Raw genomic sequence first — 21505 nt, 5'->3', positions numbered from 1 at the left:
CAATCCTAACCGCACAAAGGTGGATCAAAGGTGCCAGCCGCGTCTTCCTCATCCTCAACGGTGAATCCCGACGACACCCAGCGGTGGCGGCATCACCGGTCCTAGCTGAACCCCGATCCTGAGCTCGAAGCATCTCTCCCGAACAAGCTACTCGAGGCGGAGGTAAGTGCGACGTTGTTGCAGGGTTACTCATCGTGATTCCAGCGGCGCCAATGCCATGGCCACGGTCCGTGACAGACCCATGGTGGGGCCCCAAAGCTCGGCGAGAAATCACCCGGTGATGAGGCCGGCGTTGCCCAAATCGACGCCGGTGAAGGACTCCCCATACCCTGGCGACCACCCGCAACCAGGTCGTGTACACCGAACGCCAGTGGGGGCTTGGAACCATGGCGGCTACCCATTTTCTCTCTCTTCTCTCGGTTGCTCCCTTTCGATCTCCTTCTCACGTTCCTCTGGCTCGGAGTTCATGGAGACCTGTGGGTATCCACGGCCGGGGCTTGCTTTTATGCTGGCGGATGGATGAGGGTAGGAGTCCGAACTCGACCCTAACAACCTACGGCGGCGGCGGCGGGTTCTGTTGGGGTCCATCACGTTTGAGAGCTGGGAGGAGATTTCGGCCATGGGGACCATGTACTGGTGACGGCGTGCGCGGCGAGGAGCGCGGACGTCGGAGTTAGCTGAAGAAGAAGGCTCCGGCCAGGGAACCGCATCGCCGAGATTCACGGAAATCACCAGGAGAGGATCACCGCGGTGGATCCGCCTGTTGTTCAGCGGAAGCTGTTATGCGGCGGCAGATTGGAGAAGACGAGCCGTTCGGGAGGGCCCAGCGGTCAGTGCACCAGAGTAAGCGCGCGTGCGAGCAAGGTGGCTGGCAACGCGGCCCACATGGCCGGTGACTTATGGGCGCGCGATGGTTCTGCCCAGGGGGGCCGCGATGTCAGCGAGACGGCCAAGGGTGGGCCGACAGGAGAGAGGAGGGAAAGTGGGTCGACCAGAGAGCTATTTGGGCCGAGAAATTCAGCTTCGGCCCAAGCGCAAATTTATGGCTTTTTCTCATTTCTGTTTTGCATTTTCTTTTCTATTTTCTCTTTCAAATCCTACTCTAATTCAAACACATGTCTTGAACTTCAAATTTCCTAGTATCCAAATAATTCCTAATGTGAATGTAAACTCTATTGTATACAATATTATTATTATTATTTTATTCTTTTCCCTATTATGTATTTATGGAAGGAATAAATAAAAATTCCTCCCCCATTTTATATTTTGTGTGTTCAAAACTTTGAGGTTTAGTTTATGTTTTCCATAAAATGCATCACCACAAAATCAACATGAGATCAACCTTTCTTTATCTATTCATTATTTACTTAACTAATTTTAATATTGTTGTTTGAATATGGGAAGGGAGAATCCAATAGATTTTCAATGGTCTTCAAAAACCTTATCATGAATGTATTTATTTCTTTATTTTATTATTTTTTTTTCTTATACAAATTTTGGGCTTTACAGGCTCCGGCATTGCTCGGAGTAGAATCGCCACTGCGGCTAGATTCTGGCCAACCCCGCTGGAGGCCGGGGGCAGCCCTGCCCTGGCATCGTCAAAGATATGGCGCTGGACGTCTCAGGCCCGATGAGGCGCTCCTCCGGCAAGCGCTCGGCCTGCCCACTCCTGCTCGATGTTTTGTCGGAGCTGCACAAGCCGCCCTGCTTCTTCGTCGAGCTTGGCCTGCATCTCGCGGAATTGCTCGAGCTGTGTGTCCTGATCCCCCGCAGGGACTGGGACCACAGCTAGCTCCCGCGGGATATCAACGCGAGACGCAGGCACAGCGGTGTTGTCATCTTGCGGCATGCCGAGGTGGTTGTCCTCGCCGTGATCCCCCTGATCGATGTGGACACACTCGCGGCTTGGGTCGCAACCCTCGTCGCCGAGGCTATGGCCATCGTCAGAGCAGCCGGAGAGGCAGTAGTCACATGCGGACATGAAGTCTCGCATGGCACTAGGATTACTGAGTCTGGAGAAATCCCAACCGAAGTCGGAGTCGTCGTCTTCCTCGGAACCCACGAGTCTGGAGGTTGAGACGGCCGTCAGTCGGTCCCAAGATGACCACATATGGTACCCTGGAAGGTCAGGGTATGCCCTTGCGGAGGCGCTCACCGAAGCGGGGTCGCTTGGTGGATCGAAGCTGAATCTAAAAGGGATAGGGTGGAAAACGGATGGTACCTCTTGGTCGATGGACGGTGGCGAAGTCGCGTCGGGGACGGACTGCGCCGTTATCTTAGGTACGAGGCTAACGCCCAGCAAGTCCTTTGCGAGAGTGCTGGCGTCATCAGTCCGCTCGGGGTTGGCACGTTGCGGGGAAGCGACACCCGTCGTTGTCTCAGGTGCAAGGACAACGCCCGACATGGCCCCCGCAGGGGTGCCGGCGTCGTCGACTCGCTCTGGCCCGACAGCCGACGAGGTGCCGCCTCTTGCATGGCCACGGTTGCCCCGTCTCCTCCTCCTCCGGCGAGGAGGGTGGCGGGGCAAACCCGAGTGTTCCTCTTCTGCCACGGTGGGAAGCCGTCGTTGAGTTCGCCGCTGCCGGGCGAGTCGACGACCGTTGCTGCTGTCGCGCTACGGGGGGAGGAGTACCATGTCATAGCTGCCGTCAAGGGACATGAACTCGAGACTCTCGAAGCGGAGCAACGTCCCCGGCTGAAGAGGCTGCTGGAGGCTACCCATATGGAACTCAACGGGAAAGTGTTCGTTAACACGCAACGAGCCCCTACCTGGCGCACCAACTGTCGGCGTTTCGGACCTGCGAGGACCGTCAACCGACCAGTAAATTTGTTGTTGCGTGTCCCTGCCCAGATGGGTTGATGCAAGATGGAACACAAGAGGGAAATGTGGCTTATGTTATCTCGCACCGGGGTGCTTGTAGTAGGGGTTACAAGCGTCGCGCGAGGGAGCGAGGGTGAGGACGAGAGAGAGAGAGAGAGTCTCTGCGTGTTGCCGGTCTCGTCTGCCCCGCCTGTCCTCGACGCCCAACGTTGTCAGTGTTGCAACGTATATCTGCGACGTGCCTTAGGAAGGCCCTGGACATCCCCTTTTATAGATACAAGGAGATGCCCAGCTGTACAATGGGGTGTAGCTGCGAGCTAACGTGGCCGTTGGAGAAGCGCCTTGAGCTCTATACACGAGCTAACGTGGCCTTCGGAGGAGTGCCTTGAGCCCTGTAGAAGCACAGCTGTCGGTGTGGCACGAATCCTGTTGACGTTGTCTTGCTTCCGTAGGAGGTTGAGAGCAATCCGACGTCATGGGCGCACGCGGGGAACCATCATTACCTGTTACCGGAGTAACTTTAGATGGGACACCGGTCTTGTTCCTTCATAGCCTGAGGCAGCTAGCTAGGAGTAGGGTAATGATGTATCCCCTGTAGCGTAGTCGGTCCGAGGCCTAGGTCGGGCGAGGCAGAGACTTCCCCTGAGGCCGAGGCTAGGGTCGGTCGAGGTTGTGACTTTTCCCGAGGCCGAGGCTGAGGCTGAGGCCTAGGGTCGGGCGAGGCGGAGATCTTCTTCCGAGGCCGAGGCTGAGGCCGAGGCCTGAGGTCGGGCGAGGCGGAGCTCCCTGTTGCGCCCGAGGCCAAACTCGTGGGAGATCGTGACTAAGTTTTATCCTGGTGGCTGGCACAGTAGCCGGAGCGGGGTGAACAACGCTGTTTTCCTGTCAGATCGGTCAGTAAAGAGGCAAAGTGACTGCGGTCACTTCGACCTTGCCGACTGAGGCACGCGTGTCAGGATAAGGTGTCAGGCGATCCCCGCATTAAATGCGCACGCGATACGGTCGACTGGTAAGGCGATTTGGCCAAGGTTGCTGCATGACGAAGTCTGCCCAAGCTAGGCTTCAGGCGAGCCGAGGGTGCGCTCATCGCCTGAGGGGACCCTCGGGCGAGGCGTGAATCCGTCCGGGACTACTGTTCCCGCCCGAGGCTGGGCTCGGATGAGGTCGCGTCCCTTGGTAGGCGTGGCCTTGACTTGAGCCGCGCTTTATCAGCCGTGTATGGTTTGTTCTGAAGATGCTTTTCGGCCGTGTTTAGGAGCATTGGGGGTACCCCTAATTACGGTACCTGACACTATGAACCATTGAAATCTATGAGAGGCCAGGTCGTAGCGGATTTTATTGTGGAACATCGGATGAATGATGCTCATAAACTAGACATATCATACCTCACTGTTACTCTGTGGACTTAATATTTTGACGGATCGGTTTGCAATGAAGGGCAAGGAATTGGCATTGTGCTTATTTCACCAAGTAATGTCTCCTTCGACTTCTCTAGCCGATTGAAAACTTATTGCACTAACAATCAAGCAGAATATGAAGCCCTTTTGTTTGGCCTGAAACTTTTAAATTGTATGGGAGTAAAACATGTAAAGGCATTTGGTGATTCTCAGCTGGTTGTCCAAGAGGTATTAGAAGAATATCAATGTTTTGATGGTATAAAAAATAGTTACCTTGAAAAGTGTTGGGACATAATTCATTCTTTTGACGAATTCAGTATTCGACACATCTCTAGAGTTGAGAATCGCAGGGCTAACAATTTGGCACAAGATGCATCAGGTTATCGGATAACCTGTGCAGGGCCAATCCACCAGGTCGCAGACTGTCCGAGTGAAAACTCCGGACTGTCCGGGGTTACCAGGAAAGTTCTTCTAATTGATTCCGCTGATAATGAAGCTGATGCAAGTGATTGGAGAACACCCATAATTAATTATTTACGGAATCCCAGTGTTAGGACGGATAAGAACATTCAGCGTACAGCTTTCAAGTATGTTTTAATGAGTGATGAACTCTACGCCGAACAGTCGACGACATACTACTTAAGTGCTTGGGCCCAGATGATGCTATATTAGCCATGGCCGAAGTACATGAAGGGATTTATGGTACCCATCAATCGGCTCCAAAGATGAAATGGTTGTTGCGAAGATCTAGCTTCTATTGGCCTAACATGATAGCTGACTGTTTTAAGTATTACAAAGGATGCCAAGTATGTCAAAAATTCGGCGACTTACAGTTGGTCTCTGCAGCCGAATTACATCCTATCATCAAGCCTTGGCCTTTCAGAGGATGGAGATTAGACTTTATAGGAGAAATTCATCCTTCATCATCAAAGGGGCATCGGTTCGTGCTAGTTGCCACTGACTACTTTACCAAGTGGACTGAAGTCGTTGCTCTGAAGAACATGACACATAAGAAGGTAATTGAGTTCATAACTGAACATATTATTCATAGATTCGGCATTCCCCAGACCTTGACTACAGATCAAGGGACTTCTTTTATGTCAAAGGAGGTATGTGAGTTTGCTGAATTATATAGAATTAAGTTGCTCAATTCGTCTTCATATTATGCTCATGCCAATGGACATGCCGAGTCTAGTAATAGAACATTGGTTAACTTGATAAAAAAGAAGATATTCGACAATCCTAAGCATTGGCATAAGATTTTGTCCGAAGCTTTATGGGCTCACATAATATCTAAACACAGTGCTACTAAGGTATCTCCTTTTGAGCTTGTCTATGGGCAGGAAGCAGTGTTGCCTGTGGAAATAAGTTTAAATGCTGTCAGATTCGCCAGACAAAATAATCTAATCGTCGTTGATTATTATAATTCAATGATGGATAATATTGATGAGGTGACCGACAAGAGGGTGATAGCTTTGAGAGCAATAAAAAAGGACAAGATCATGATAGCCAGGGCCTACAATAAGGTCAAAGCAAAGTCATTTCAAGTAGGGGACCTGGTGTGGAAGACTATCCTGCCTCTAAGAAACGAAGACCGAAAGTTTGGGAAATGGTCGTCAAGCTGGGAAGGTCTATACAAAGTAAAGCAGGTAATATCTGGTAATGCTTATTTATTGCAAACATTACAAGGCAAAGATTTGCCCAAAGCTTTGAATGGGCGTTTCCTCAAGCAGTACCATCCTAGCATGTGGCAAGATGCTTAAGAAAACCGATGTAATCACATCGAGTTAAGATGCTTTTGGTTTGCTCAGCTCCACCCAAAGGCAGGGGGCATATGTTGGGCGCCAAATTGAGCCGCCGGACGGTCTGGGGTCGGACGGTCTGCGCCTGTGGGCCGGACGGTCCACGCGTGCACAGAGCAGATTAGGGTTCCGAGTTTTGTGCTACGGTTGTTAGCTAAATTCATGGAATTAGCTCGCGAGATTAGTTTGTAAAGGGTCCAGCCCCCTCCTCTATAAATACAGAGGTATACGACCGATTTGTAATCATCAATCGAATCAATAACACTTTTATCTCGCATTTATTTCCTGTACAATTAGGAGTAGTTCTAGTCTAGTTCTAGTTTAGCCTCTCAATCATCAAATTCTCCGCTTCGCTTCGACTCTACGTCGATTAGAGGAGTCTAGGTCGGTCTGCCCGAGCCTAGACAACTCTTAGGATCTCTCCTACCCGACGGGGTCCCTCCCGGGAGCGAGATCCAGGCGCCGCCGGCGACCTTCGCTGCCCCTGCGCACGCGCGAACCGTCCGGCCCCAGGGCGCGGACCGTCCGGCCGACAGGTAGGAAACCCTAGCCCTACGCCAGGTCGCGGACCGTTCGGCCCCTGGCCGCGGACCGTCTGCCCCTGTGCAGAGAGCACCGCCACGGTTCGTATTGAGTGATTGGCGCCCGAAAAAGGTGTCAACAAGGGGTTATTGTCTCATCTGGGATCTTGCATTGAAATTTCAGATTTCTCACCGTTTTAGGGTGGCCTGTCCAAAATTGATCAAACAAGGATACTCTTCTAGACATCATATCTGGTGCACATAGAGCCACGATGTATATATAAATTTCTCATTGTCTAAATCAGATCTAATAAACAACACTTATTTTGCAAAAAAAAAACACCTACATATCGGGCAGAAAGAGGTGCTAAGAGATGACTTTTTTTCAAAATAAAGGTTGTCTGTATCTAATTGGACTGCTAAGATTTAATATGTCCATTATGTCGCTCTGTCTCAAGTACGTAATAATCAGTCCAACATGTAATTCAATTTGATCTTGCAGCGATTAGAGAAGACGAGAGTGTGTACCGTCGCCACAAACGGTCATTGCACTAGCTGTTCTGTGTCCGACAGCCATACCATCGAACCTGTGGTGCCGGTAAGGGTAACTTGTCAGTTGTCACATCAAGGCGGAGAAAGACGTAAACGCACACCTGCCCTGCTCAGATGCAAAGCAGCCGCGTTTAACAATCAAGGGCGAAGTGGAGCCGGAGTACTTATAAACCAACCGGCAGTCCTCTGAAAAGTCCCTTCCCTCCTGCACCGTGCACGTTCGTCCTCGTCCACCCTCCAAATCGTCCTGAAACCTCGCGACGCGAAAATGCCCAAACGAGACAAAGCAGCTTCCCCGCGCGCTTCGCCACCCCACACACCTCCGCCGGGGACGGACAGCGAGGCCGAGGAGGCAAACCGTAGACCAGGCGGGGGCGTCCGCGGCGGAGATGGGGACGTACAAGTGCTGCATCTTCTTCACGCGCAGGTTCGCGCTCGGCGACACCTCCACGCCGGAGGATGTCCGCGCGCTCTTTTCCCTCTACGCCGGCGGCTCGCCGTACATGCTTGCCGACGACCTCCGCCGCTACCTCGCCGCCTGGGGAGGTGCTGACGGCGAGGTCCCGGAGCAGATCATCGACCGTATCCTGCAGGATCGCAGCCGCACCCCGCGGTTCGGGAGGCCGGCGCTCACCGTTGACGACTTCTTACACTTCCTCTTCTCCGAGGACCTCAACCCGCCCCTCCGCTACTCCAAGGTAAAGTCACCCGGAAGTTGCTTGATCCCCAATCTATGTGCGGCTTGATTCGTTGTTTGGTGCGATTGCTGGTTGCGGGGGCGGACTATGCAATGTGGTCAAATCAGTGCCGTTTGCAGATCACATATGGATTTGTGAGCTGCTCCTGCTCCTCATATATATATAATAATATAATGCATCATGCATGTGTCAGTGGAACTTTTGAAGCAAAGAGCACATGTTCATGGTTCAAAGTGATGTCTCTATCAACTAATTAATGCAGCCCTAATGTTGTTGCATACTCGATCGCATTGCCTTCGGTAACGTTGTGTCATGACGTGCCATGCTTAGCAAGCTCAGGGTTGAATGGTGATATATATACTGCTTTGTGTAGGAATGAGAGATTGTGTATAATATGTGGAATGGTGTGATGTATTGCATTGAGCCTATAGAGAGAATATATAGGAGTACATAATTTAGAGGGCAATAAACCTATCCTAAAGATGAGGAAAGTTATTCTAGAGATAAGAAAGGTTATCCCAGGATTATAATCAACCCTAAACCAACCATATAAGGAGTTACCTAATATTCTCTGACATCCCCCACTGTCGTAGTGTTAGCAACACGAACGGACAGACCGGAGAATAATGAAGTTATCCCCTCTCGGTAGGAACGTTGGTGCGAATGCTGCGACTGGAGTAGCTAATGCAGATGATAGCCATTTGGGCCGATAATGTCGAGGTAGCTGAGTAAGGGCGCGGAGCCGTTGTCGAGGTGCAGTGCGTAGGGAGTTATGGTCGATGGAGCTATTGAGGACGCCGAAGAAGACAAGACACACAAGTCGCGGCGCAGGTGCAGCACGTGGGAAGGCCCGCAATACGCCAGGAGGTGTCGAGGTGACGATGGCGCAGAAGGAGGGAGCCATAGACGAAGACGACGACACAGTCGTAGATGAAGAAGCCGATGTCGAGGACGATGTTGTCAAACCGCCGCAGACGAGGCGTGCTCCAGGCTTGCCAAGCTTGGAAACACATGATAAACGAATGCACATGTCAGCGTTGCTAGTACCACACATACTAGGTAGAAGGCCCCAACCAAGTGTCAGCATCTGAAGAACCAACAGAGAAGACCTCCACGACGGTTATGGTGCGGTATGGCGGGAGTGTCGTCGCAGCTCACGGTTGTCAGAGCGGAGTAGACGAAGTAGTCGAGGATGAGACGACGACGCTGGCAACAAGGTTGTGTTGGACGAAGGTGAAGAGGTAGGCGTGACGACAAATCGAGGTTCCTGGAGTTGCTGCTGCGGGAGAGCCACGATGCATAGGAAGAAGGTCGTCGACAGCGCCACTGTAGCGCGACGGCGGTGCTTGAAGTCGGTGAAGAACTCGAACAACCGAAGAAGAGCATGCGTGAGAGACGTGCACTGACAAGAGTCGACAATGTGTAGATGCAACGACGAGGATGACGACAGGCGGTGATGCTGCTACTCGAGAAGGCGACACAACAACAACCCTCTTGCTTGGCGAAGTATCTCACGATGGACGACATATGCCTCGGGAGAGTGGTTCGCCCGCGATCGGTTGATCAAGTCGACGGTGTGCGAGGCGGAGACGATGATGGTGATGTCGACGGTGGAGCCTCCCGATCGGTGGGGACGACGACGAGTTAGCATAGATGGACGTGCAGACGAAGAGGCACGACACAGGTAGTCGTTCCGGTTAAGCTGCTGCCTGCTGGCAGATCTGGCTAACACCACTGGACGATGAGGACGCAAACCCAATCATAGATCGGGGAAAAAAAGAAAAACCATAGCAGCAGATCTTGTGTACACCACTGGGTGCCCATAGCTTTGCCCCTCATCTATTTTCCTTGGTAAAAAAGACAGAGGGAGACAGGGAGCAGGCAGGGTCCCCATGGCCCTCGTCCACCAGACAATAACAAGCGAGGGGAGACGACGCCTCCCGAGTCCCGACAGCGAGAGGGTGGCACGATACGGGCACCGGATTTGGGCGGCCCGTGTCCTCGTAAGTCGTAACCCGAGGCCTTCGTACAGCGGCACAAAGGGTCGGCCAGAAGAGGCGTTGGGGCCAGCCGAACAGGCAGGGGCGGGTGACACGCGGCGATGGACGGCGCTACCCGCAGCTAGGGCCGACAGACAGGCGTCGCGATGGGAGACGATGCGACGAGGGCCTCCGCCCTGGTGCTGAGGGGCAGCGCACCCTTGCAGCAGAAGTGTCGCGGCGACCATACCACGACGTAGCAGTGCTGACGGATCCAAGTGGCCCGTACATAGCCGTCAGCCCGTCACCTTGATGGGGCACAAAGGGGAGCTTGGTCGCGGTCGTTTGGCGACATCCGTCACCATGACGACATGCAGATGGGACGAGTGCGAGTTCGTGCAGCAGAGCCCGTGGCCAGTCGGTGAGACTTCCGATCTGTTGCTTGCTGTGCTTGATGACGCGATATGCAGCGGGATCAGATGATTCGCCACGGACTCGAGGACGACGATGAACACGGCGGTCTCCGTGCATCCTTGGAGGGCGCTGCCATGGCGGAGAGGGATCTCCCCGCGGCGGTGGTGGCAGTGGAAGTCGCCTTTTGGATCTAAAATCTAAACTGGCAATATCATGTAGGAAGGAGAGATTGTGTATAATATGTGGAGTGGCGGAATGTATTGCATTGAATTTTTAGAAAAAATATATATGAGTACATAACTTGGAGGATAAGAAGTCTATCATAGAAACGAGGAAAGTTATCTTAGAGATAATGAAAGTTATCCCAGGATTACAATTAATTCAGTCAATCCTAAACCAGCCATATCAGGAGTTGACACTTCGTGCTTTGGCTTTGTTTGATAGAAAGCAATTTGATAAGATTCGGCGCTCTTTCCTATGAAAAGGCGAGGATAACGTGCACGGGGGGCACTGCCTTGTTAATTGGAAAACAGTGGCTAGACAAAGGACCTAGGGGGTCTAGGGGTGCTCGATCTTGAGAAATTCAGCCGTGCCCTCCGGCTCCGTTGGCTTTGGCAAGAATGGACAGACAGCTCAAAACCTTGGGAGGGGCTCCAGGTCCCTTACAACAAGCTAGATCGCCTGCTGTTTCAGGCGTCCACCACTATGGTGATTGGTAACGGCATCAAAGCAAAGTTCTGGCACCATAGCTGGCTAGATGGGGAGGCTCCACGCAACCTGGCACCTCACCTCTTCAAGCTGGTCAGAAGGAAGAATAAATCTGTGGCCCAAGAACTGACTAACAGTGCTTGGATTCAGTCTCTGCGAGGGAAAATCACAACCACCACGCAACTTGAGGAATTTGTCTACCTCTGGACTAGGATCCGACAGGTGAGCTTGCAGCCGGATGTAGATGACACTTTAGTCTGGAAATGGACACAACACAGTCTCTACTCCTCCAGCTCAGCCTACATAGCCCAATTCTTGGGTTCCTACATCAACCACAAGATCAGCCTCATTTGGCGGGCTAGAACAGAGAACAAATGTAAATTCTTCGCTTGGGTGCTCATCCAAAATAAACTCCTCACAGTAGACAACCTAGCACGTCGTGGATGGCCGCACCACCCATCTTGCGCCCTATGCAATGGACCTATAGAATCAGGACTCCATCTATGCCTAACCTGCCCCTTCGCTCATGAGGTCTGAAACACAGTTCTTGCTTGGGAAAGCTTTTCCCTGCCGCAACATGTGGATTGGAGCAACATCTCCAGCATTAGCGAGTGGTGGGAGAAGACGGAGACTCTCTTTCCGCAAGATCGCAAAAGGGAGTTCAATGGCCTGGTCATCTACACTATGTGGAACCTTCGGAAGGAGCGCAACCGAAGAATCTTTGAGCATTGCTCGCTGTCACCGCTCTAGATCGCAGGGAGAGTAAGAGAGTGTGTCTTCGCTCTATAAAAGTGCGTCCAGCCGCCTTGGCTTGTACTAGGGTTGTCTGTCGTGTTCCTTCTTAGGTACCCGATCCTATGGCCCGAGGGTCGTCGACCCTATGTACTCTAACTTTTTTCCCTCTCTCTTAATTGAAAGGCAGAGCTCCTGCCACTTCGTTCAAAAAAAGTGTTCTGAATCTCGTAAGCTAAGATGTGGCTGTTGTTATCGATGGAAAAAAATCCGTTGGCAACTATCTGATGTGTCTAGCGTGTGCAGTTCCATTTGATGTGCAATTTTAATGATCTGGTCTGCCCTCCATGAACTGTTTGACGTTAAATGCCTTTTTCCAGGTCCATCAGGACATGAACGCGCCGCTATCGCACTATTTTATATACACTGGACACAACTCGTATCTGACCGGTAATCAACTCAGCAGTGACTGCAGTGATGTTCCCATCATCAAGGCACTTCAATTAGGTGTTCGTGTAATTGAATTGGACATATGGCCAAATTCTTGTAAAGATGACATTGATGTTCTCCATGGAAGGTATATATCTGCATACTTTGTGCATTCCTTTCATCAGGATGTTTTTTTTGCACACCATCTTGTCGAAACATTATTTCTAGACTGAAACTGAAGCTGCCATGAGATGTGCTGACTGTGACTTCATTCACGTTTTCACTCTTGATAGGACACTCACTGCCCCAGTATCACTTATCAAATGCTTGAGATCCATCAAAGAATATGCTTTTGTTGCATCTCCCTATCCTGTTATTATAACTCTAGAAGACCACCTTACACCTGATCTTCAGGAGAGAGTAGCTAAGGTAACTGCATTTCTTTGAATGATTAATATATGGCAGGTGATTCTAGTGTAGCTATTTCTGAAATTTTGTATAGATGGTCCTTGAAGTGTTTGGAGACATCCTGTATTACCCTGAATCGAAACATCTTCAAGAATTTCCTTCACCTGAAGCTCTAAAGGGGCGTGTCATGCTGTCAACAAAACCCCCAAAGGAGTATCTCGAAGCAAAGGGTGACACCATGAAGGAGAAAGAAATTGAGGCCCGGATTAAAAGGGGAGAAAGGGAAGCAGCAGCATGGGGAGTAGAAGTTCCAGATATTCAGGATGAGATGCAAGTCGCCGACAAGGCATGGATCTTAAATTGTGCTGCATTTTACGTTTCTTTTACTTACCCTGCAAGTTCTGGTCATCAGTATTTACTACATGGTGCTCTGGCACTAGCAGGATGAAGATGAGCTATTATACCGCGAAAGAGGTGCAGATGGCGATGATGGGAAGGAAACAAAGCATGTTGCAGCAGAGTACAAACACCTCATCACTATCAAGGCAGGAAAGCCAAAGGGTCCTCTCGTGGATGCCATAAAGAACGATCCAGACAAAGTTAGGCGACTCAGTTTGAGCGAGCAAGAGCTTGCAAAAGTTGCAGCACATCATGGTCCCAACATTGTGAGGTTTGTTTGCCAAAAATATTTTGATTGTTCACCAACGTTGGAGGAGATATGACATAAATACTGTCATAACTCCTTAGCTGCCCACTTTTTTTTCTCTCTCTTACTGAAGAGCTCTTCCTGTGTTTTCCAAGCAGTTTCACGCATAGAAATATGCTGAGAATATACCCAAAGGGAACCCGCTTCAATTCATCCAACTATAATCCATTTCTTGGCTGGGTGCATGGTGCTCAAATGGTGGCATTCAATATGCAGGTCTGGCTGTAATCTGAACACCATATTCTGCCATTCTGGCCTGATTGAACTCCAATATTTCCCACCTTTCATGTAGGGTTTGGATCAATATTCGCTTTACCACATTTGTTCTGTAATCTTGTTTCTAATCAAGTTTTATTTTACCACTAAGATCATATCTTGGTTGCTAAGTTGACGCACATTCTTTCTTTTTAGCAAACCATTGTGGCCATGTTCGGTTGCAAGAGGACTGGAGGGGATTGAAGGAGATTAAATCCCCTTCTATTTAATTTTGACTAGGAAGAGATTTAATCCTCTCCAATCTCTTCAATCCCTACGTAACCGAACAAGTTCTGAAAGGAACCTGATTAATTAGTTTAGAACTGTAACATAAGCAGAATGCCAGAATTAGTTGTGTTATATCTTCCCTGCACTTAAGCATGTGTAGAAGCTGCCTAATGTCATGAATATCCTATATGTCCATTTTTTCCTCCAGGGATATGGAAGAGCACTTTGGTTAATGCATGGTTTTTATAAAGCCAATGGCGGTTGCGGTTACGTGAAAAAACCAGATTTCTTGATGCAAACTTGTCCAGATGGAAAGGTGTTTGATTCGAAGGCAGATTTGCCGGTGAAGGCAACATTGAAGGTAGATGGTGTGTTTCTTCCTCTCTCTCTCTCTCTTTTTTTTTAAAAAAAATTTCTTTGGGTTTCAGAAATGGGTTGATTCGGTAGCGGTTTGCAGGTCAAGGTGTACATGGGGGAAGGTTGGCAAAAGGACTTCAAGCAGACACATTTCGACTCATACTCACCTCCAGATTTTTATGTAAAGGTCTGTTCACTCGTTGAGCCCGTGCCAACGTTTAGAAGTCAGCGATGCCTATAGATCGTCCGAAGCAGTCACGCCAGGACTGGAACATGAGGGCGCATCGCTAATTTGGTTCGGTTCGCCAACAGGTTGGCATCGCCGGAGTTCCATTAGACTCGGTGATGAGAAAGACGAAAGCCGTGGAGGACAGCTGGGTGCCGGTGTGGGAGGAAGAGTTCGCCTTCCCGCTGACCGTACCTGAGATCGCGGTACTCCGCGTGGAGGTGCACGAGCAGGACGTGAACGAAGACGACTTCGGCGGGCAGACGGCGCTGCCTGTGGCGGAGCTGCGGCCAGGGATCCGCGCCGTGCCGCTGTTCGACCACAAGGGGCTCAAGTTCAAGAGCGTCAAGGTCCTCATGAGCTTCGAGTTCGCGTAGCGTCCCGCAGCGTAAAGCGATTATGCTGTCATGTGCGTCGATCGATGTTTGTTTGCAATAAGAATCGACTTTTTTTCCTCTGTTATTAGGAGTCCCATGCCGGGTTTTTTTTGTACAGATGCATTTCCGCTAACTATGTACAAACGGGTCACCTGACACGAACCCAGCCAAAGCACGGTCCATTTGCATCAGGGCAGCCACGACACGACGTGCCACTAGACCGTGCGGAGCTGGGTTCCGTACCTGTCTAACGGTCCAGACATGGCTTGCTGGGTCGTTTTCCGTGGCGATTTAGCCTAATGAGCATGGGCTTTTTGGCGGGCCGGACCGATTCAAAGCCCACGAAGAACGAGAGATGGCCCGTGATGGAGCTTAGGGGTCGAGCACGGGGCTGCGGAGCTGTCGGTGTCGGAGGCCGTGCAGAGGAGTTCTAGCGATACCAGCGTCCTCTCGGCTGTGGCCCCCACTAGCTAGGACGCAAATCAACGAGCGGAGATCTCGTCGAGCCCCGCCTCATCTATTAAGACGGATCGTACGGCCATGAGATGCAGATAGGGGTGGTAATGGATCGTGATCCAAATAGTTCTTCACAAAATGTCAAGGCCCTAAATAAATTATAGTTCAAAAATGACTAGAAATAAAGCCCGATCCTAACCCGCTTCGATCCTTAAATCTTATAGTGCAAAAAGTATAGCCCATTGTCAGCCCTAGATGCAGTGTGCAGTGTACCGACGGTGCGGATTGGACCTGAAATATCATCCAGATAAGAGTGACATGGAAACGAACGCGACTGAGCGAGGCCTCAATTGACAAGCAGCAAGTGGAAGTGGGCATGGCTATGGGTGCTGCGGCGGCCGCATCCACCTGCACCAGGCCCGCGTCCCCTGGCCTGGCCCGACGTCGCGTCAGGGCGCAGGCGACGTCGTCGTGGGCCGGAGGCGCCGAGGCGCTGGTGCGGTCGGGCGCGGTGAGGGCCGTGCGGCCGAGGGACGCTGCGGAGGCGCTGGGCGGCGAGGGGTTCCGCCTGCTGGACGTCCGGCCGGAGTGGGAGCGCGCCCGCGCCAGCGTGCGGGGCTCGGTGCACGTGCCGCTGTTCGTGGGGGACGACGACATGGGCCCCGTGACGCTGCTGAAGAAGTGGGTCCACTTGGGCTACATCGGGCTCTGGACCGGCCAGGCCTTCACCAAGATGAACGAGCGCTTCGTCGACGACGTCGCCGCCGCCGTCGACGGCAGCAAGGACGCCAAGCTTCTCGTCGCTTGTGGCGAAGGCCTCAGGTAAAATGACAAGACTACGCATTAATTCTTCACAAGCTAGGTCGTGCGTGCAACAAGTTACAAGTTACTACTCATTTCGTTCGTGGTGTTCAAATTTCAACTCACAAGGTCGTTGATCGCGGTGAGGATGCTGCACGACGACGGGTACAGGAACCTGGCGTGGCTCGCCGGCGGGTTCAGCAAGTGCGCGGACGGCGATTTCGCAGATGTGGAGGGGGAGAGCAAGCTGCAGTACGCCACCATCGGGGGCGCGTCCTACATCTTCCTCCAGATCCTGCTGTTTCTGGGAGTGGTGAAATGATCCGTTCGATCGATGTTGTTATGACTTCCTCGGCCGTTCGATCTGGTCTGTTTTGCTTTTTGCTAGTACTACCGTTGTCAGATGTTGTACTGCATTGCATATGCGAACAGCATGTCGGTGGCAGTGGTAGAGCTACTGAGCTAGGCGCGCACACATTTGACATTCCTATCTCGTCCCTCTCGTGTTCAGGACCCTTAATGTACATGTTCAGGACCCTTAAGGCAATCGGCTCTTAATTTGATTTGCGGCCCCTAATGTACATGTTCAGGACCGGTCGTAGGCCCCTAACGTGCATGCACGGCTGAGAAGTGAGAAACAAAAAGAAATGAGCATTGCAAGTTGTGTTTTTATACCATGGAAAGGCACTGCAGGTTACAGAGGTTGAACCTTTATATATATTTTTATTGAAACTACCTAGATTGGATCCGAATTCCTCGAATTCCTGAGGGGATTTAGGATGTGTATGGTTGATTTCTAACGGAACAGGATATTTAGGATGCTCCCACTCCACCAAAATGATCAGACGCGAACACGCTCCTCCCTCTTCTCCATCCACACTCATATGACACTTCAACCAAACAATGAACAACGTGGTGTGAGCGAATCGTCACCAAGGCAAGCTGGGAGCAAGTCTGTACCAAGGAAAGCATGTGCCGGACAAGAAATAGGTCCAAGCGGGCCTCGACGAAGCAACATGCACAGGAAGGAAAATGCCAAGGTGGTTGGGCCAGATTGGGTGAACACAATAGAGTAGAGGAAGCATATATGCCGGTAGAAACGAGAGAGAGGGTTATGCATGTATCAAATATTATTCTCCTACTTCTCCAAGGTGCTGTTTGGTTCAAGAAATGTAAAGCAAATGGTAATGGTAATGGTTTACGCTCGATTACTGGCGGTAACAAATTTGAATAGGCTGGTATCAATTTTTAGTGTGGTATCTTATTACAGTTGGACTAAAACAAACATGATTTAACGTTTTCAGTTACCCATTACGTTACAAATATGTGAACCAAACGACACCCAAGTCTCTCCTACGCCCCTTCTCATCTACTCTGGAACTGTAATAATTCGTACACTGAGATGCTTGAGTGAGAGGTTAACAAGTGGTATCAAAGCCACCGATTCTCGGGCTCTTTCTTGTGTTGAAGCTCGAACTGATGCAGTCGGTGGCACATTCGTATCTGACACGTTTTCGGCGAAAGCAAGTGGTGACGAATCCAGATACGTAGATCGTTCTCAACGAAATTGTGAGGCGGTTCAAGAAGCATGACACCAAGTGGGATCGATGTTTTGCCAATCAGGAGACAAGCTAGGAGGCCACATTCTCGGAGTTCACGACAGAGCAGAAGGAGTGCGTCAAAGGTGTCGAGAAAGCAGTCAGGGTATTCGATGAATGGAGCCTCAGTTTCTAAGGTGTCGTCGACGACCGGCGCTTGGAGGTTGGCAAGTTATCCAAGAACTGGGAGTGCGTAGTCGTCGAGAAGTTTTCCCTTATGCCGGGCGTTCTTGCTCCTGCCCTGGTGGCTGCCGAGTGCCCACCTGGTGGATCCACATGCAACTCGCCCCATGGGCACTGCATCGACAAGCACTACTGGGAGGATGGATTTGGGTCCGTCACCACCCTCATCCCTCCCTCGATCAAGGGTATGCCCCCGCTGCCCTCTCCAGTTTCAGTTCCGATGTTGGGTGAGCCCCGGGAGTTTCCGTCGGAGCATCATCGCAGGAAGTGGTCATGTGGCGGAGGTCCGTTGATGGCGAGCCATGACAATTTGCCTAAGTTGAATTTTCTGGTTTTTAATGGTGAGAATCCGAAACTGTGGATTTGGCGGAATTACGATTACTTTGAGTTGTACGAAGTTGAACCATCCCTCTAGATCAAAGTGGCCTCGTTGCATTTTGTTGGGACGGGTGCATGTTAGTTATCTTCTCTGGATGAAAACTTCAGTGCATGGACTTGGTCTTCATTATGTCAGTTGCTATTGGAACGATTAGGAAAGGATGAATACGAATTGTTTATCCACAAGCTTTTTCGTATTTATTAAATAGCTTCTGTGTCGGAATATGTTGAGCAGTTTATGGCACCGGTAGATAACCTGGTAGCATATGGGCATCATACTGATTCGTTATACTTTGTTCAACATTTTGTCGATGGTTTTCGAGTCGATATTTGTGTTGTTGTTATAGTACAACGTCCCCCATCCTTGGGCTCTATCTCTGTGTTGGCCTTGTTGCAGGAGGAGGTCACTACATCAACTCGACGATTGGATGGTTGTAGGCTACAACTTGGGTGGTCTGGCAAGCCTCCAAGTAAAGGGCCATTTCCTCTTCCGCAACCCCCACGAGGAGATAAACAACCATTACCGGAGGAGTCTGATAAACCTGTTGACAATACGTGACCTTGCGTATTTGATGACAAGATGTCTGCCTTACGAACATTCCGTTGTGCGCGTGGCTTATGCCAACGCTGCACCGAGAAGTGGTCTCGTGACCATAAGTGCCCTCCGACAATCCAGCTTCATGTCATGCAAGAGGTGTTGGATATTTGTCAGTTGGAAGATGGTGACATTTTGTCAAAGCAAGAGTCTAATCGGTCTTCGAATGCACAATTATTTCTGGCAGTATCTCTAGTTGTAGTTCAAGGTGTGGAGGCCATTCATACTACGAAGTTTCAAGGCGTGATTAAAAACATTAAGGTGTTTGTGCTAGTTGATTTGGGAAGCTCGCACTCTTTTCCGTCCACTCGGTTGGCTGCTCGGTTATCGGGAGTTTAAGCACTATCGGCATTCACAGATGTGTGTGTGGCTGATGGAGGTTATAAGTGAAAGTCGCCTAGAGGGGGGTGAATAGGCAAATCTGAAGTTTATAAAGCTTAAGCACAACTACAAGCCGGGGTTAGCGTTAGAAATATAATCGAGTCCGAAAGAGAGGGCGAAAACAAATCACAAGCGAATAAGAGCGGATGACACGGTGATTTGTTTTACCGAGGTTTGGTTCTTGCAAACCTACTCCCCGTTGAGGTGGTCACAAAGACCGGGTCTCTTTCAACACTTTCCCTCTCTCAAACGGTCACTTAGACCGAGTGAGCTTCTCTTCTCAATCAATTGGGACACTTAGCCCCCACAAGGACCACCACACAATTGGTGTCTCTTGCTTTGATTACAAAGAACTTGGAAACAAGAAATGGGGAAGAAGAAAAGTGATCCAAGCGTAAGAGCTCAAAAGAACACGACAAAACTCTCTCTTCTAGTCACTATTGCTTTGAGTGGAATTGGGACTTGGAGAGATTTTGATTCACTATAATTGTGTCGTGTATTGAATGCACTAGCTCTTGTATTGAATGTGTTGGCTGAAAACTTGGATGCCTTGAAGTGTGGTGGTTGGGGGGTATTTATAGCCCCAACCACCAAAGTGGCCGTTGGGGAGGCTGTCTGTCGACGGGCGCACCGGACAGTCCGGTGCGCCACAGGACACTGTCCAGTGCGCTAGCCACGTCACCCAACCGTTAGAGTTCGACCGTTGGAGCTCTGACATGTGGGGCCACCGGACAGTCCGGTGGTGCACCAGACAGTCACTGTTTACTGTTCGGTGCGCCTTCTGGTGCCTGCTCTGACTCTGCGCGTGCAGTTGCGCACTGTTCACTGTTCCTGTAGCTTTTGCAGACAACCGTTGGCGCAGGTAGCCGTTGCTCCGCATGGCACACCGGACAGTCCGGTGCTACACCGGACAGTCCGGTGAATTATAGCAAAGGGCATTTCCAGAAACCCGAAGGTGGCAAGTTCGGAGTTGATCTCCCTGGTGCACTGGACACTGTCCGGTGGCACACCAGACAGTCTGGTGCGCCAGACCAGGGCTGCCTTAGGTTTTCTTTGCTCCTTTTTATTTGAACCCTTTCTTGGACTTTTTATTGGTTTGTGTTGAACCTTTGGCACCTTTAGAACTTATAATCTAGAGCAAACTAGTTAGTCCAATTATTTGTGTTGGGCAATTCAACCACCAAAATCATTTAGGAAAAGGTTTGACCGTATTTCCCTTTCAATAAGGTTGGTTCACGTCATCTCTTGGGAGATGCCTGGTCGATTTAGCAGTATACCTTTGTGACAGATTTTCATATTTTGGTTCTGAAAGGATCACGATGCCCAAGAGGGGGGGTGAATTGGGCTTTTCTAAAAATCAACACTAATTAAAACCTAAGCAAGAGCTAAACAAGAGCCCAACTTCACCCCAACAACTAGCACTAAGAATATAATACTAGAAATGTAACAAAGCTAAGATAATACTTCAAATACTTGCTAAACAAATACACAATGTAAAGTGCTCGAATTAAGTGCGGAATGTAAAGCAAAGTTTAGAAGACTCCTCCGATTTTTCCCGAGGTATCGAAGAGTCGGCACTCTCCACTAGTCCTCATTGGAGCACCCGCGCAAGGGTATTGCTCCCCCTTGATCCTCGCAAGAACCAAGTGCTCACTACGAGATGATCCTTTGCCACTCCGGCGCGGTGGATCCCTCGAGACCGCTTACAAACTTGAGTCGGGTCACCAACAACATCTTCACGGTGATCACCGAGCTCCCAACGCCACCAAGCCGTCTAGGTGATGCCGATCACCAAGAGTAACAAGCCGTAGACTTTCGCTTGACCAAGAGAAGCCTAATGCAAGTGGTGTGTGCTCTAGGTGGCTCTCGCTAGCACTAATGAGGAACAAGCGCGGATTATGATTCTCTAATCTCCTCACTAGGCTTTTGGTGCTTGCAATGCTCTACCAATGTGCTGGAATAAATGTGGAGTGCAAGACATTGAATATGGTGGGTGGAGGGGGTATAAATAGCCCTCACCCACCAACTAGCCGTTACAGGCAATTTACTGCGCGATGGCGCACCGGACAGTCCGGTGCGCCACCGGTGCGCCAACGGTGCGCCACCGGTGCGCCAACGGTCACTTCCAACGGCTAGTTCTGACAGAGAGCCGTTGGACTCATGGCGCACCGGACAGTGAACAGTCCACTGTCCGGTGCACACCGGACAGTCCGGTGTGGTGTCCGGTGTGCCACTAAAATTCAACTCAGAACACTGCGCTCTCGGGTTTCTGCGAAGGGGAGAGTCTCTGCCGTGGACCAGCCTGGCCCCACCTGGCAGAGGGTGCACCGGACAGTCGGTGCACATCGGACAGTCCGGTGCCCCAAAGCCAGAAACTCTAACTCTAGAGTGACACCTAGCACTGTATATGAGTGTGATTGTGCACCAACACTACACTAGAACTCTCTTGGTCAAACTACTCATCGACAACCCCTCTTTATAGTACGACTAAAAGAGAATAAAA

General features: G+C 50.5%; 2 protein-coding genes across 2 annotated transcripts; both read left to right on the top strand.

Moving 5' to 3' along the window:
- Positions 1–7538: 7538 nt before the first annotated feature.
- On the top strand, positions 7539–14690 carry LOC100191466 (uncharacterized). The gene is made up of 8 exons (NM_001136899.1): positions 7539–7791; positions 12005–12201; positions 12347–12482; positions 12556–12807; positions 12905–13131; positions 13266–13383; positions 13859–14011; positions 14108–14690. The coding sequence occupies exons 1-8, from the start codon at positions 7597–7599 to the stop codon at positions 14246–14248; spliced, it is 1419 nt and encodes a 472-aa protein (NP_001130371.1). The 5' UTR covers positions 7539–7596; the 3' UTR covers positions 14249–14690.
- Positions 14691–15387: 697 nt separating this feature from the next.
- LOC100283609 (rhodanese-like family protein) lies at positions 15388–16535 on the top strand. Its single transcript, NM_001156510.2, has 2 exons — positions 15388–15888; positions 15997–16535. The coding sequence occupies exons 1-2, from the start codon at positions 15443–15445 to the stop codon at positions 16187–16189; spliced, it is 639 nt and encodes a 212-aa protein (NP_001149982.2). The 5' UTR covers positions 15388–15442; the 3' UTR covers positions 16190–16535.
- Positions 16536–21505: the final 4970 nt, after the last annotated feature.

This window comes from Zea mays, chromosome 1 (genome assembly GCF_902167145.1).
Source record: "Zea mays cultivar B73 chromosome 1, Zm-B73-REFERENCE-NAM-5.0, whole genome shotgun sequence".
NCBI lineage: Eukaryota > Viridiplantae > Streptophyta > Magnoliopsida > Poales > Poaceae > Zea > Zea mays.
Note: the sequence above shows the minus strand (reverse complement) of the source record. Positions and strands in the feature narration are given on the sequence as shown.

Excerpts from the sequence above, each read along its gene's own strand:
- LOC100191466 (NM_001136899.1), top strand. The coding sequence starts at position 7,597 with ATGCTTGCCGACGACCTCCGCCGCTACCTCGCCGCCTGGGGAGGTGCT. Across the intron at positions 7,792-12,004 it reads CGCCCCTCCGCTACTCCAAG|GTCCATCAGGACATGAACGC; the intron begins GTAAAGTCACCC and ends GCCTTTTTCCAG. Across the intron at positions 13,132-13,265 it reads CATGGTCCCAACATTGTGAG|TTTCACGCATAGAAATATGC; the intron begins GTTTGTTTGCCA and ends TTTTCCAAGCAG.
- LOC100283609 (NM_001156510.2), top strand. The coding sequence starts at position 15,443 with ATGGCTATGGGTGCTGCGGCGGCCGCATCCACCTGCACCAGGCCCGCG. Across the intron at positions 15,889-15,996 it reads GCTTGTGGCGAAGGCCTCAG|GTCGTTGATCGCGGTGAGGA; the intron begins GTAAAATGACAA and ends TCAACTCACAAG.